General features: G+C 41.1%; 1 protein-coding gene across 3 annotated transcripts in view; it reads left to right on the top strand.

The window, feature by feature from the left end:
• Positions 1–12,232, top strand: part of PIWIL2 (piwi like RNA-mediated gene silencing 2) — a 72,138-nt gene extending 59,906 nt beyond the window's left edge. For all 3 annotated transcript variants that reach the window (XM_043453911.1, XM_043453910.1, XM_043453912.1), the window contains 3 exons: positions 7,601–7,854; positions 8,285–8,392; positions 9,187–12,232. In XM_043453911.1, coding sequence (XP_043309846.1) covers positions 7,601–7,854; positions 8,285–8,392; positions 9,187–9,343 — 519 coding nt within the window. In that variant the 3' untranslated portion in view covers positions 9,344–12,232. The remainder of the gene's footprint in view (positions 1–7,600; positions 7,855–8,284; positions 8,393–9,186) is intronic.
• The last annotated feature ends 273 nt before the right edge of the window (positions 12,233–12,505 follow it).

The following is a 12,505-nucleotide window of genomic DNA, read 5'->3' on the forward strand; positions in this document are numbered from 1 at the left end:
AAGGAGACTCTTTTCAATAAATGGTACTGGAATAGCTGCCCATCCACATGCAAAAAAGAAAAAAAACAGTGTCAACAAAAACCACAAACTATATCCAGACCATATACCTTTCACAAAATGTAACTCAAAATTATCACAAATTTATCACAAATTTAGTGTTAAAATACAAAACTGTAAAAGGTATAAAAGGTATAGAAATTCTTGGTCACCTTGGGTTTGGTGATGACCTTTTGATACCAAAGCACTGTCTATTAACCACGTGGAAATTTCACTGTCCATAAAAGAAAGAACTAATAAATAGAACTTAATTAAAATTTTAAAAAACTTCTGTGAAAGACACTAAGAGAATGAAAAGAAGCTACATATTCAGAGGAAATACTTGTGAAACACGTATCTGATAAAGTCCTGTTACTTAAAAAACAAAGAATTGTTAAAAACTCAGAAATAATAAGATGGGCAAAAGAACAGACTTCTCATCAAAGAACATATACAGATGGCACATAAGGATATGCAGAGATACTCAATATAATATTGAGGAATGGCAAATTAAAACAAGATACCACTGCACATCTTTCAGAATAGCCAAAATCCAAAAACTGACACCACCAAATGCTGGTGAGGCTATAAAGCAATCTCTCATTATTGCCTGAGGGAGTGTGGAATGGTGCAGCCATTTTGGAAGACAGTTCAGCAGTTTCTTATAAACTAAACATTCTCTTACCATACCATCCAGCAGTCATACTCCTTAGTACTTACCCAGATGAACTGAAAACATATGTATACACACACACACAAAAAAAACCTACACAAAAATTTTTATAGCAGCTTTATTTATAATTGTTAAAACTTGGAAGCAACCAAGATGTCCTTCAGTAGGTGAATGGACAAATAATCTGTAGGACATCCAGACAGTTAAATATTCAGCAGTAAACAGAAATGAACTATTGAATCATGGGAAGATCTGAAGGAATCTTAAATGCATAATAGTAAGTGAAAGAAGCATATCTAAAAAGGCTACATACTGTATTATCCAACTATAGGACAGTCTGGAAAAGACACAAAACTATGGACACAGTAAATAGATAGTGATTGCCAGAGGTTTGGGAGGGTGAAGATGGGAAGGATAAATAGGGAACACAGGGGATTTTTAGGACTGTAAAAATATTGTATATGATACTACAAATGACATGTGTTTTTCAAAGCCTGTAGAATGTATGAGAGTAAATTCTTAATATAAACTGTGTGCTGTGCTCAGTCATGTCTGACTCTTTGTGACCCCATGAACTGTAGCCTGCCAGGCTCCTCTGTCCATGGGATTTTCCAGGTGAAAATACTGGGGTGGACTGCCATTTCCTACTCCAGGAATCTTCCCAACCCAGGGATTGAACCCTGGTCTCTTGCATCTCCTCCATTGGCAGGCAAATTCTTTACCACTGGGCCACCTGTTGACTTTAGTTAATAATAATGTATCAGTATTCATCAGTTGTAACAAATGTCCTATCCTAATGCAATATGGTAACAATAGGGGAAACTGTGTGATTGGTGGGGAAGGTGTATATGGGAACTCTGTACTATGGCCTCCTGTTTCTTTGTAAACTTAAGTGAAAGTGCTCAGTCCTGTCTGACTCGTAGCGACCCCATGGACTGTAGCCTACCATGCTCCTCTGTCCATGAGATTTTCCAGGCAAGAGTACTGGAGTGGGTTGCCATTTCCTTTTCCAGGGGATCTTCCCGACCCAGGGATTGAACCCGGGTCTCTTGCATTGTAGACAGACACTTTACCATCTGAGCCACCAGGGAAGTCCTTGTAAACTTAATACTGGTCTGAAAAATCCTAAAAAAATACTTAATACCTAATACTGGTCTAAAAAATAAACTTAATACTGGTCTCTACTTAAAAACATGCACGTACAATGAGATGCTACCGCACACATACTAAAGTGAAAGTGAAAGTCACTCAGTTGTGTCCGACTGTTTGTGACCCCATGAACTGTAGCCTGCCAGGCTCCTCTATCCATGGAATTCTCTAGGCCAGAATACTGGAGTGGGTTGCCATTCCCTTCTCTGAGAGATCTGCCCAACCCAGGGATCAAACCCAGGTCTCCCACACTGGAGGCAGATTCTTTACCATCTGAGCCACCGGGGAACCCACACACGCACTAAGATGGCTAAAATAAAAAAGAGTGTTGTTGAGTATGTGGAGGAATTGCAACCCTCATGCGTTGCCGGTGGGATTGCCAAACAGTTGAGCTACTTTGAAAAACAGTTTGGCATTTCTTCAGAATATTAAGCATAGTTACAGGAGACCCAGCAATTCTACTCCTAGATATAAACCAAAAGAAAGCATAATGTCCACACAAAAACGTGTATATGATGATCATAGCAGTATTATTCGTAATAGCCAAGAGTGAAAATACTCCATATGACTGATGAATGGACAAACAATGTGATGGAATACTATTTGGCAGCATAAAGGAATGAAGTATTGATACATTCTACAACATGGGTGAACTATGAAGATATTATGTTCAGTGAAACTACTTAGTCACAAAGACCACCTGTTGATTATGTCTGTCCAGAACAGTCTAATCCAAAGAAACAGAAAGTAGGTTAGTGTGTTCCAGGAGTTGGGGTTGAGGGGTGATGGAAAATAACTGCTAATGGGTATGAGATTACCTTTTTGGGGTGATGAATATATTCTAAAATTGATGATGGTTGCAAGATTCTATAAACTTAAAACTTTTGACTCTTATGCCTTAAAAGAGTGTCTTATGGTGTCGCACATTATATCTCAATAAAGCTGTGAATTAAAAAAAACACTACTCCCAAACATCCATCTAGCTTACGTACATGTGTGGAATCAACAAATTAACACATGCTGCCAAGGGAAAAACAGGTTCGAAACGTTGGCTTATTTCCCTGGGCCCCCACCCTTCCTCTGACATGACTTCACATAGATGTTTTTATATTTTGTCCAGCTTTTCCAATTATCCTCAGCTGTAGGATTTCCCAGAATTCCTGGTCTGTGAGTGAGGCCTTGCTGGCAAGCTTCATTTCATCTATGGTTTTATTTAAAATCTGTATTTAGATTTGTTTTTCTAGTCCAGCAGTTCTCAGATTTTCTGGTCTAAGGAAACCTTAAATATTACTGAGTTTTTTGTTTATATAAGTGTATATCTATCAGTGATTATTATCATATTAGATTTTAAAACAGAATGTTTTATATTTTTAAATTGTACCTTCAAATAATAATAAGCTCAGTACATGTGAATAACAAAAATCACGTTTTAAAGATCACAATCACAAAAAGATAAATACTCTATGATTCCACATATATGAGATACTCAAGTGTAGTCAAATTAAAGATAACTACTTTCAAAATGTTTGGCGATGTTTGTTTTGCATTTCAGTGAATGGCTGTAATGTTTGGGTTAGTAAAAGGCGAGGGAATGCCCTGCATTTAGTTTATTGTGGTGTCACACATCATTTACTTTCTGGAAAATTCTGGTGAATATTTGTGAGAGAATTAGAGTGAAAATGCCAAGTAATGTAGTGGTGTTGTGAGAATAGTTTTGACTTTGTGGACTCCCTGAAATGACTAAGGGACTCCTGGATGGGAAAGGGTTGGAGCCCAGAGCACACACTGGGAACCACTGCTGTGGCCCATAGCATTCGTCAGAGCTCCGGGACCACATCTCCCGCTGCCTGCGAGGCTCCTCTGGTACTGGGATGTCTCATGGGCCACTGAAGCCTGACATGTGAGTCTGAGTGCCAGGGTCGCTTTCCATTCACGTGTGAAAATCAAAACCAAGCTGTTCGTGACACTTGCCTTAGCTTTTAGCGCTCATGATTAGTAATCACCTGATGTTGAGTTTATCTGTTATTTGGCCTGAGGTTGGAGAAGATTAAACTCAGCTGTTGCTTCTGATGTGACTCTGGCTGTGGCTGTGACTACTAGCCTGGTCTGACTGGTGTCTGACTCTGAAGACAGACGGTAGTGGGCCACGGTGTTACCTTTGGCATCAAAAGTTGCAGGCAGCCAGCTTTACGCTGTGTGAGTGTATAGGTTCTTTCTGCTTCTTAGTTCCACCTTCACTTCCCTTTTCTTAGCAAAATTGGGAGATTCTTAGGGTGGAGTTATCTGGAGCCAGTGATTATTTGGGAACTCTTCCAGAATTTAGCCTGCCCTTACTGCATCTACCGTTGCCAATGCCTCTTCTTCCTCCTTTTTTCCCCAATTTTTCTTTAATTGCTGTACTGGGTATTTGTTGCCTTGTGGACTTTTTTTTCTTCTGGTTGTGGTGAACAGGCTTCTCCCTGAAGTGGCTTCTCTTGGTGCAGAGTGGGGCTGTAAGTGCCCAGGCTTCAGTCATTATGGTGCATGGGCTTAGTTGCTCTGCTGCATGTGGGATCTTCCCAGACCAGGGATGAAACCCATGTCTCCTGCACTGGCAGGAGGATTCTTTACCACTGAGCCATCAGGGAAGCCCCCATTTTTTTTTTAATTAAGTAAAATACATATAAAATTTAACATCCTATCCCTTTTTAAGTATAACATTTTAATGGTAGGAAATACATTGATAATGTTGTGCAGTTGTCTTCATCATCCATCTCCATAGCTCTTTTTATCTTGTAAAACTTGAAACTCTCTTCATTAATTGTTTCCCATGCTCTCCACCCCCTCGCCCCTGGCCGCGACCATTTTCTTTTCTGTCTCTGATTTTGACGACTCTGAGTATCTCACATCCATGGAATGATACTCGCTTGTCTTTTTGCAACTGGTTTGTTTCACTTAGCATAATGTCTTCAGAGTTCATCCATGTTGTAGTACATTGCAGAATTTCCTCCCTTTTAAGAGCTGAATAATATTCTGTTGGATGTATATGCCACATTTTGCTTACCCATTCTTGTGTTGATGGACACTGGGGTTACTTACATCATCACACAGGTCAGTCTCCAGTTGTTTACTTGCCCCTTGTCTAGTCACAGTCTAGAACTTTGCTCATGCTTTACCTGGAATCCTTTTACCCTTCTTTGCTGACTGAAGTGTCTGCTGATTCTTTCACTGAGGTTCACATATTCCTCCAGGAAACAAATGTCTTATACTTCTCTGTTCTCATAGCATTTTATTTATACCTTTGTTATATTATTTATAATGTCTTGAGAGCATTACTTTTATGTGTCTGTCTCCCCAGTTTTAATTTCCACTAGTATTTGAAAGGTATCAAGATAATTTTGGGGCTTCCCTGGTGGCTCAGATAGTAAATAATCTGCTTGCAGTGGCAAGAGACAGGGATTCGATCGCTGGGTTGGGAAGATCTCTTGGAGAAGGGAATGGCTACCCACTCTAGTATTCTTGCCTGGAGAATCCCATGGACAGAGGAGCCTGGCCAGCTATGGTCCATGGGGTCACAAGAAGTCGGACATGACTGAGCGACTCATACTTCGCACATCCTTTCAAGATAATTTTTATGAGACTAGCACAGTGGCACATACCTAGTGGGCATTAAGTGTTTGTTCAGTGAATGAATGTAATCACACATAAAAGAACATCTCAAACTTTCAGCAGATACTTATTTTCTCCTTGACCCTCACCATTGTATTTAGTGCTAGAGACACCAGGCCAACAAGCACAGTCCTGCTTTCAAGATATTCATGAATTTATTGTTTCCTGTATTTACCCTAGTACTGAAGTGATTTGATAATGTATATTTACCATTAATGTTTCAGTATTGTGACTTGTCTCATATTTCGACCCTCCTAGATCATAGTCTTATCATTTATGAAATGAGGAGGATGGGCTAGGTGACCTAGAGAAGTTACCATTGTTGGCTGTCACTATATTATTAGATTTTAATGCTCCTTGGTAACCTACACTCTTACTGGAATCTCACGTAGGACCAAGTACAGTTTCTCACCCTCAGTGGTTGGTTGCCGTGCCGTGCTAAATCACTTCAGTCATGTCTGACTTTGTGAGACCCTATGGACTGTAGCCTGCCAGACCTTTCTGTCCATGGGGGTCTCAAAGCAAGAATACTGGAGTGGATTGCCAAGGTTAGCAAGTTTTAAAGAAAGACATGATATCAGTGAATACGTCAGTTGAATTTGATTCTGTTTTTCACTCCATTGATCCTGTTAGATCTCTTCCCTGTGCTTCAGAATATCTGTATTTCCTTGATCTAGTTTGTGTTTAATTTGTGTATTCATGTATACACACGCTTTATCTCTCAGCCCTAAGAAGAAGGCGAGGTGATCATTTACCTCCATTTTTCAAGTGGGGAAACGGTCTTCAAGACTATAGCTGAGGAGCAGCATATGCAGACTCAGCCCCAGGTCTCCTGACCCCAGATCCAGTATCATACTTCTCTGTTTCCTCACCTGTGAAATCAGGGTTTCTTTCAGACCTCAGTGCCTATGTTACCCAGCCTTTAACACAGTGTATCGAGACTCTTTGGGAAGTCACAGAAATGTGCTCACTTTAGCAAAATGGAGATTAGTTGGTAAGATCATGAAGAGCCTCAGGGAATTGGTGAGAAGGTTGAGAGTCAAACTGGGAAATGGACAGGAGTTCTAGAAGCAGGGACCTGAAAAAGCACCATCAAACTCCAACTGTTTCTGGTTCTCTGCCCAAGAGTCAGAGTGAGGGAAAGGCGTTCTGCTGGCGTGGCTGGAATCATCTCTTGTCTTTTGGTTAGCGCAGTGATTCTCAACTGGGGACAGTTTGGTCCTCCCACTGGGAAACCTGGAGACATTTTGGGTTATAACTGGGAGAGAGAGCTACTGGCATCTAGCGGGTAGAGGCCAGGAATGCTGTGGAACGTGCTCTGGTGTCAGCCCCCAATAGCAGAATTCACTGGTCCCACACATCAGTAGTATTGAGGCTGAGAAGGCCTGGATTAGGGGGAGGCAGCTCGATTAAAATCCCACCAGACTATCCTATTGGAGGCAAAAGAACACTAAAATGCTCTTATAAAAAAAAAAAAAAGAGTGGAATAAATACTAGACAGAGAAAAACAAGATAAAAAAGTACTGCAACTAGGGCAATAATTCCAAGGTTGTAAAGAATCAGATATGACTGAGCGACTAAGCGCACACACACACAGAATAATTATTTAGTAAAGGATCCTTGTATTAGCAACTTTGGATGTTGCTGATACACAGAAATATCAGGTTGGTGGATCTGTGGCATGTGCAGTTATGTGTTAGAATCTCTTCAACATTTCACCTTGTTCTTTGCATAGACAGTAATTTAGTGTTAAATCCAAGTAGACGGAAGATTGATTCAAGCCTGTAATTTTCCTTCTTTTTAACTTTGTTCACACCGTTTCAGTGTAAGCCTTGTGTATATGACTCAGAGCTTGCTTATTTGGTTCCACATTTTATAACACCTTGGCTGTGCCAGACCTGTTTTACTACCATGATGAAGTCTAGAAATGACTAGAAGCTGCCTTTCCTTGCCCTTCCGACGTGATGGCTTGGGGCCCAGCTGTCAGAGGGGCCTGCTGCCACGTCTCCAGGTTGCTCACTGAGTGAGCTGCCCTCTGCCAGTGGCCATCAGCCCTCGGGCCACGCGGTCCACCTCAGCAAGCTTTCGTTTCAGGTGAACCACTGCCTCCCGGAGAAGATTGTGGTGTACCGTGATGGAGTGTCTGATGGCCAACTAAAGACAGTTGCCAGCTATGAAATTCCTCAGCTACAGAAGTGTTTTGAAGCTTTTGAGAATTATCATCCCAAGATGGTGGTGTTTGTAGTGCAGAAGAAAATTAGCACCAACCTGTACCTGGCTGCCACTGAGAACTTTGCGACCCCCTCCCCTGGGACCGTGGTAGATCATACAATAACAAGCTGTGAGTGGTAAGTGGGCGAAACACAGATTTCAACAAGAATAGGTTGGGGAAGTTCTCCATTCCCTGGGTATTGGAATGGGGAGGTGGCCTAGAGAGATTTGGAATGAAATCCTCAAGAGATTTTCCTGGTAAAAAATAAAATTTTAAAAGCAGTTTAGAAAACACACAAACCACCAATGAAGCTTTTACCTCTTAAGTATAAAATATTGAGCATGTATTCTTTTCCTAAGAATATGCATGCTTAATCTTCTGCACACAGATGTGGTCGTTTCTACCACCACTTTTAAATAGCCTGTTGAGTCAGGAGACCTGAATTCTCATCCTGGTTTGGTCCTTGTGATGTCCTTAATCCAGTCATTTGACCTCTCTGAGCCTTGGATGAAGAAGCATCTCCAGCTCTGTAACTATACCATTAGTTTGTATTTTTTCCTTACTAGGGTGGACTTCTACCTTCTTGCCCATCATGTGCGGCAGGGTTGTGGCATTCCAACCCATTATGTTTGTGTTCTCAACACTGCAAACCTGAGCCCTGATCATATGCAAAGGTGAGCTGACCAGTAACTTACTCCTAACTTGCGAATAATTCTGGCCACTGAGCTAAGTCTAAGACCTGGAATTTAAAAACCTCTGAATTCAGCAAATTGGATTTGGCTTAATTCAACAAATCACTGGTTTTGGCTTAATAATTTTCTGATTCTCTCTGAAAGCATTTTTTTTCTGAAAGCATTTTGAATTTATCTTTTGGAGTTGGATTTACTAAGACTCATTTTCTCTTATATGATCAGAAAAGACAAATACTGCCTGCCCCCTTACCCCTTGAGTTTCTTTATGTCTTTGATGATAATGATATATCTTTTTGAGGAGTGACTGATAATCGTTGTTGTATGCTAAAATTACTTGAAGACCTTTCAAAAAATTACAACCAGGCTTCACCTCGAAGCATTCTGAAGCATTTGTATTTTTAAAAACTGCTTCCAGTGACTATGACACACAGTCAAGTTTGAGACCCATTGCTCTTGAGCTCAGAGTAAAGAAATACTTTCTGGGGTACGTCTCTTTCTGCAGCCTTTTCTTGAGACAAGAGAAAAAAAATGTTGTTTTCCTTGTTTTGATATAAAAACAGGAGCACCTAAATTGGGAATTTCCCCATGTCCTCTTGACTTAAAAGTAGTGGAAATAATTTCACTTAAAAATAGTAATTCCAAAAAGTTGCATCATATACTCCTCAGTCCCCCAGTTTGCTGGTAAATGCACTGCGTCGTGTACCCAGAAGGACATCATCGCGCTCCGCACCGAAGATGGGGAGTGATAAGGCTCATATTTTCTTCTTGGCCTACAGGTTGACTTTCAAACTCTGCCACATGTACTGGAATTGGCCGGGTACCATTAGAGTTCCAGCTCCTTGCAAGTATGCCCACAAGCTAGCCTTCCTGTCAGGACAGATCTTGCACCATGAACCAGCCATCCAGCTATGCGAGAACCTGTTCTTCCTGTGACTGGACAGTCAGGACACGGGCCGGTCAGAGCAGGCAGACTTCTGAGCTCAGCTGTGAGCGCATCTGTGCAGGGTCCCCAGCGACCGGAAGGGAGTTCGTGTTGGTGTTTGCTCGTTCACCAACCCAGCAGAAGATCTTTCTTTTCATTTTCTTTTCTCTTTTAAGTCCGTTAACACTGAGAAGCAGGTTCCATCATAAATTCCAGCTAGAAATTGTCTTGTTGCCTTTGTAGAGCAAATGGGGGTAGTCTGCTACAATATAGATGGGGTGGGTGAAGATGGGTGACCCTTCAGGAGTCTGCAAAGCTGACAGAAGCCATAGAAACCTGAAGAAGCAGCAGTTACACTTATAAACTCTGCTTACTAAGCAGTTCCCATTTCTGGTGCCAGAGCTGGTAGTGAATGAAGTCTTTGCAAAGTTCTTAAAGTAGAGAGCTACTTTATTTGGGCAACTGGGAAAGGTAAGAAGGCATAGTTTCTCAGGATTTGGCTGTTGCTGGCAAATGTGAAAGACATGTCGCGAAACCAGCTGGTGGGTCCTTTTCAGACTCTTGCTGACCTAATCATCTCTAGGGATTGAGTTGATGACACGTGACTTGAACTAGTTTTGGAAAGGGTGTTTAGTTCTTTCTTGCCTCCTGAGAGGACAAACGCAGTTTTATCTGGATATTTCAGTTGCTTTATAGTATGCAGTGTTGCTGTCTTCCTACCTTCCTCTCCCGACCTCCAGCATACACACACACACAGACACACACAGACACATAGACACGCGCGTGCGCGTGCCCACCCCCCCCCCCACCAAGATACCTTTGCTCCTTGTCCTTGTTACTAACCTTTGGTAAGTTTCAGTTTTTTAAACTAAGAATCAGAACATGTGAAATTCAACAGCTTTGAAGGTTCATGACAGGCCATGAGCTTTTCTTGACCCTTTCTCTGTGGTATGTCACTTTCTTTTCTGTTGATATGTTTGCAAATTGAACTACTCACTTTCCTTGCTCAATACTCTCTTCCCGGCTGCTAGCTCATTTTGTTAGGAATTTCTCTGAGTCTGCATTAAGATTTCCAGAAGTTGGCTTTGGGAAACATGACCCTCCTTCCAAAGTCCAGACGTTTCAGTTTAGAGAGTTGTCACTATGCCTGTGGGTTTCAGTGTTTCGTGTGTGTGTGTTTATTTTTCCGCTGTTTAAAAATCTTCCAGTCCCTTCAGGGCTAATTCAGTCTTACCTTGTTTTATCTAGATTTTTAAAAGCCAGTTTTATTTAATATTTTTGAATTTGTATTTATTTGTGTGTGTATTTTATTTTATTCATTAATATATTTTTTGGTGTGGTGGCAGGGAGGGACGACGCAGAAATTCTCATTCTATATGACAGTGTGTGAGAAGAGAAACTTTAGCTTAAAACTCCTTAGATGAAGAAAACCAACCTAGCATTGCGCTGGCTGCTGCATGAGGCAGAGGCTGAGCAGCCATGAGGCTGGTGGTCTTGTGCGTTTCCGGCTGCATGCGGAGTGAGGGACAGCGAAGGGCTGAGACCTGGGGTTTAAACACCGCAGAATCAGGCACACTGGGTCACTGGTTTTAGGCTTAACAGTTCTCCAGTTCTCTTTGGAAGCATTTTGAATTTCTCTTTTGAAGTTAGATTTCCTAATTCTCATTTCTCTTAGATAATCAGAAAAGACAAATACTTGAGATAGCATAAACATTTCTTCACTTTTTCCTCCTGGTTTTCTTTCCTTGTTATTTCAGTCTTAATGTGAAATGACTGGGTCATGGGGTGGAAAATAAAAAGAAATTTGTATATATGTGTAGTTGCGTTTGTAATAATGTTGACATATGGTAGTGATACAGTTCTTTTTCTTCATAAACCTGTAGCACTTGGTAGAGTTGTTAATTTGTTACTGGGCATGCTGGGGGCAGCTGCAGTATTGGTACTCAGGTAATTTCACTGAAATCTGGCAGTAAGATTTCTTGAAGAAGATACTAATAGTCTGTCTTCTGGGACAAATGAGGCACGTGTTGTGTATGTGTGTGTGTGTGTGTGTGTGTGTGTTCTGTCTTGTTTTCAAAGCTCTCTCCCCATCAGAGAATTTCCGTCAGCCTGAGTGAGAGCCAGCTGCTGAGGGCGGCCCTTCCCTCCTGCCTTTTCCTGGTGCTTGTCCTTCTCTGCTGTGCTTCATGGCGTGTCCGTAGCCTTTTTAAGTGCCTTCCCAAAGAACCCTGACTGCCTGCTTCACCACTGCATCCTGTTCTGTTTATTTAGAAACTCCATCTTCAGGGATTCAGTGCTTCTTGAACTCATCCTTAAAATAATCTAATTTAGCCTCTTTTTACTTGAGCAGCATTTTATTGAATGGTATGAAAAGGGAAGTAGTTTTATAAATGACTAACTCTTCATATTGAAAATGTTATAACTTGTGCCTGAAATTTCTCAGTGATTTGGGATAATTGGAGAAAGACCCTACTTTCTTTTTTTTTCCCCTAAACCTAGCTTTTTCTGAGTGTCTTACCTTTCCCTGTCTAGACTTATTTTCTCTCTTTTAAAAAAATGAGGAAATTCAAGAGAATGAGAAAAAAAAAGCCACAGACTAGAAGAAAATATTTGCAAAAGACACATCTGAGGGGCTCCCTGGCAGCCCAGTGGCTAAGACTGCTCTTCCACTGTAGGCGCTCGAGTTGAAGCCCTGGTCAGGGAAGTCCTACATGCCGTGAGGAGCGTCAGAGGATAAAAAAGGACATCGATAAAGGACTGTTATCCAGAATACACAAAGAACTCTTAAGATTCAACAGTAAGAAAACAACCTGATTAAAAATGGGCAAAAAGACCTGAAGAGATATTTCACCAAGATATACAGTTGGCAAATAAGCATATGAAAATATGCCCAACGTCATATGTCATTAGAGAATTACAAATTAAAATGAGATACCACTGCACACCTCTTATTAATAGAATGGTCCAAATTCAAAACACTGACCATTCCAAATGCTGGGGAGGATGTAGAACAGGAATTCAGTCATTCATCGTTGCCCGAGGGAATGCGAAATAGTACAGCTGGTTTAAAAGACAATTTGGTAGTTTCTTACAAATCAAAACATACCCTTATCATATGATTGAAGTAGTCACACTGCTTGGTATTTGCCCAAAAGAGTTTATAATTTGCATCA

The sequence above is a fragment of the Cervus canadensis genome, chromosome 30 (genome assembly GCF_019320065.1).
Source record: "Cervus canadensis isolate Bull #8, Minnesota chromosome 30, ASM1932006v1, whole genome shotgun sequence".
Classification (NCBI taxonomy): Eukaryota; Metazoa; Chordata; class Mammalia; order Artiodactyla; family Cervidae; genus Cervus; species Cervus canadensis.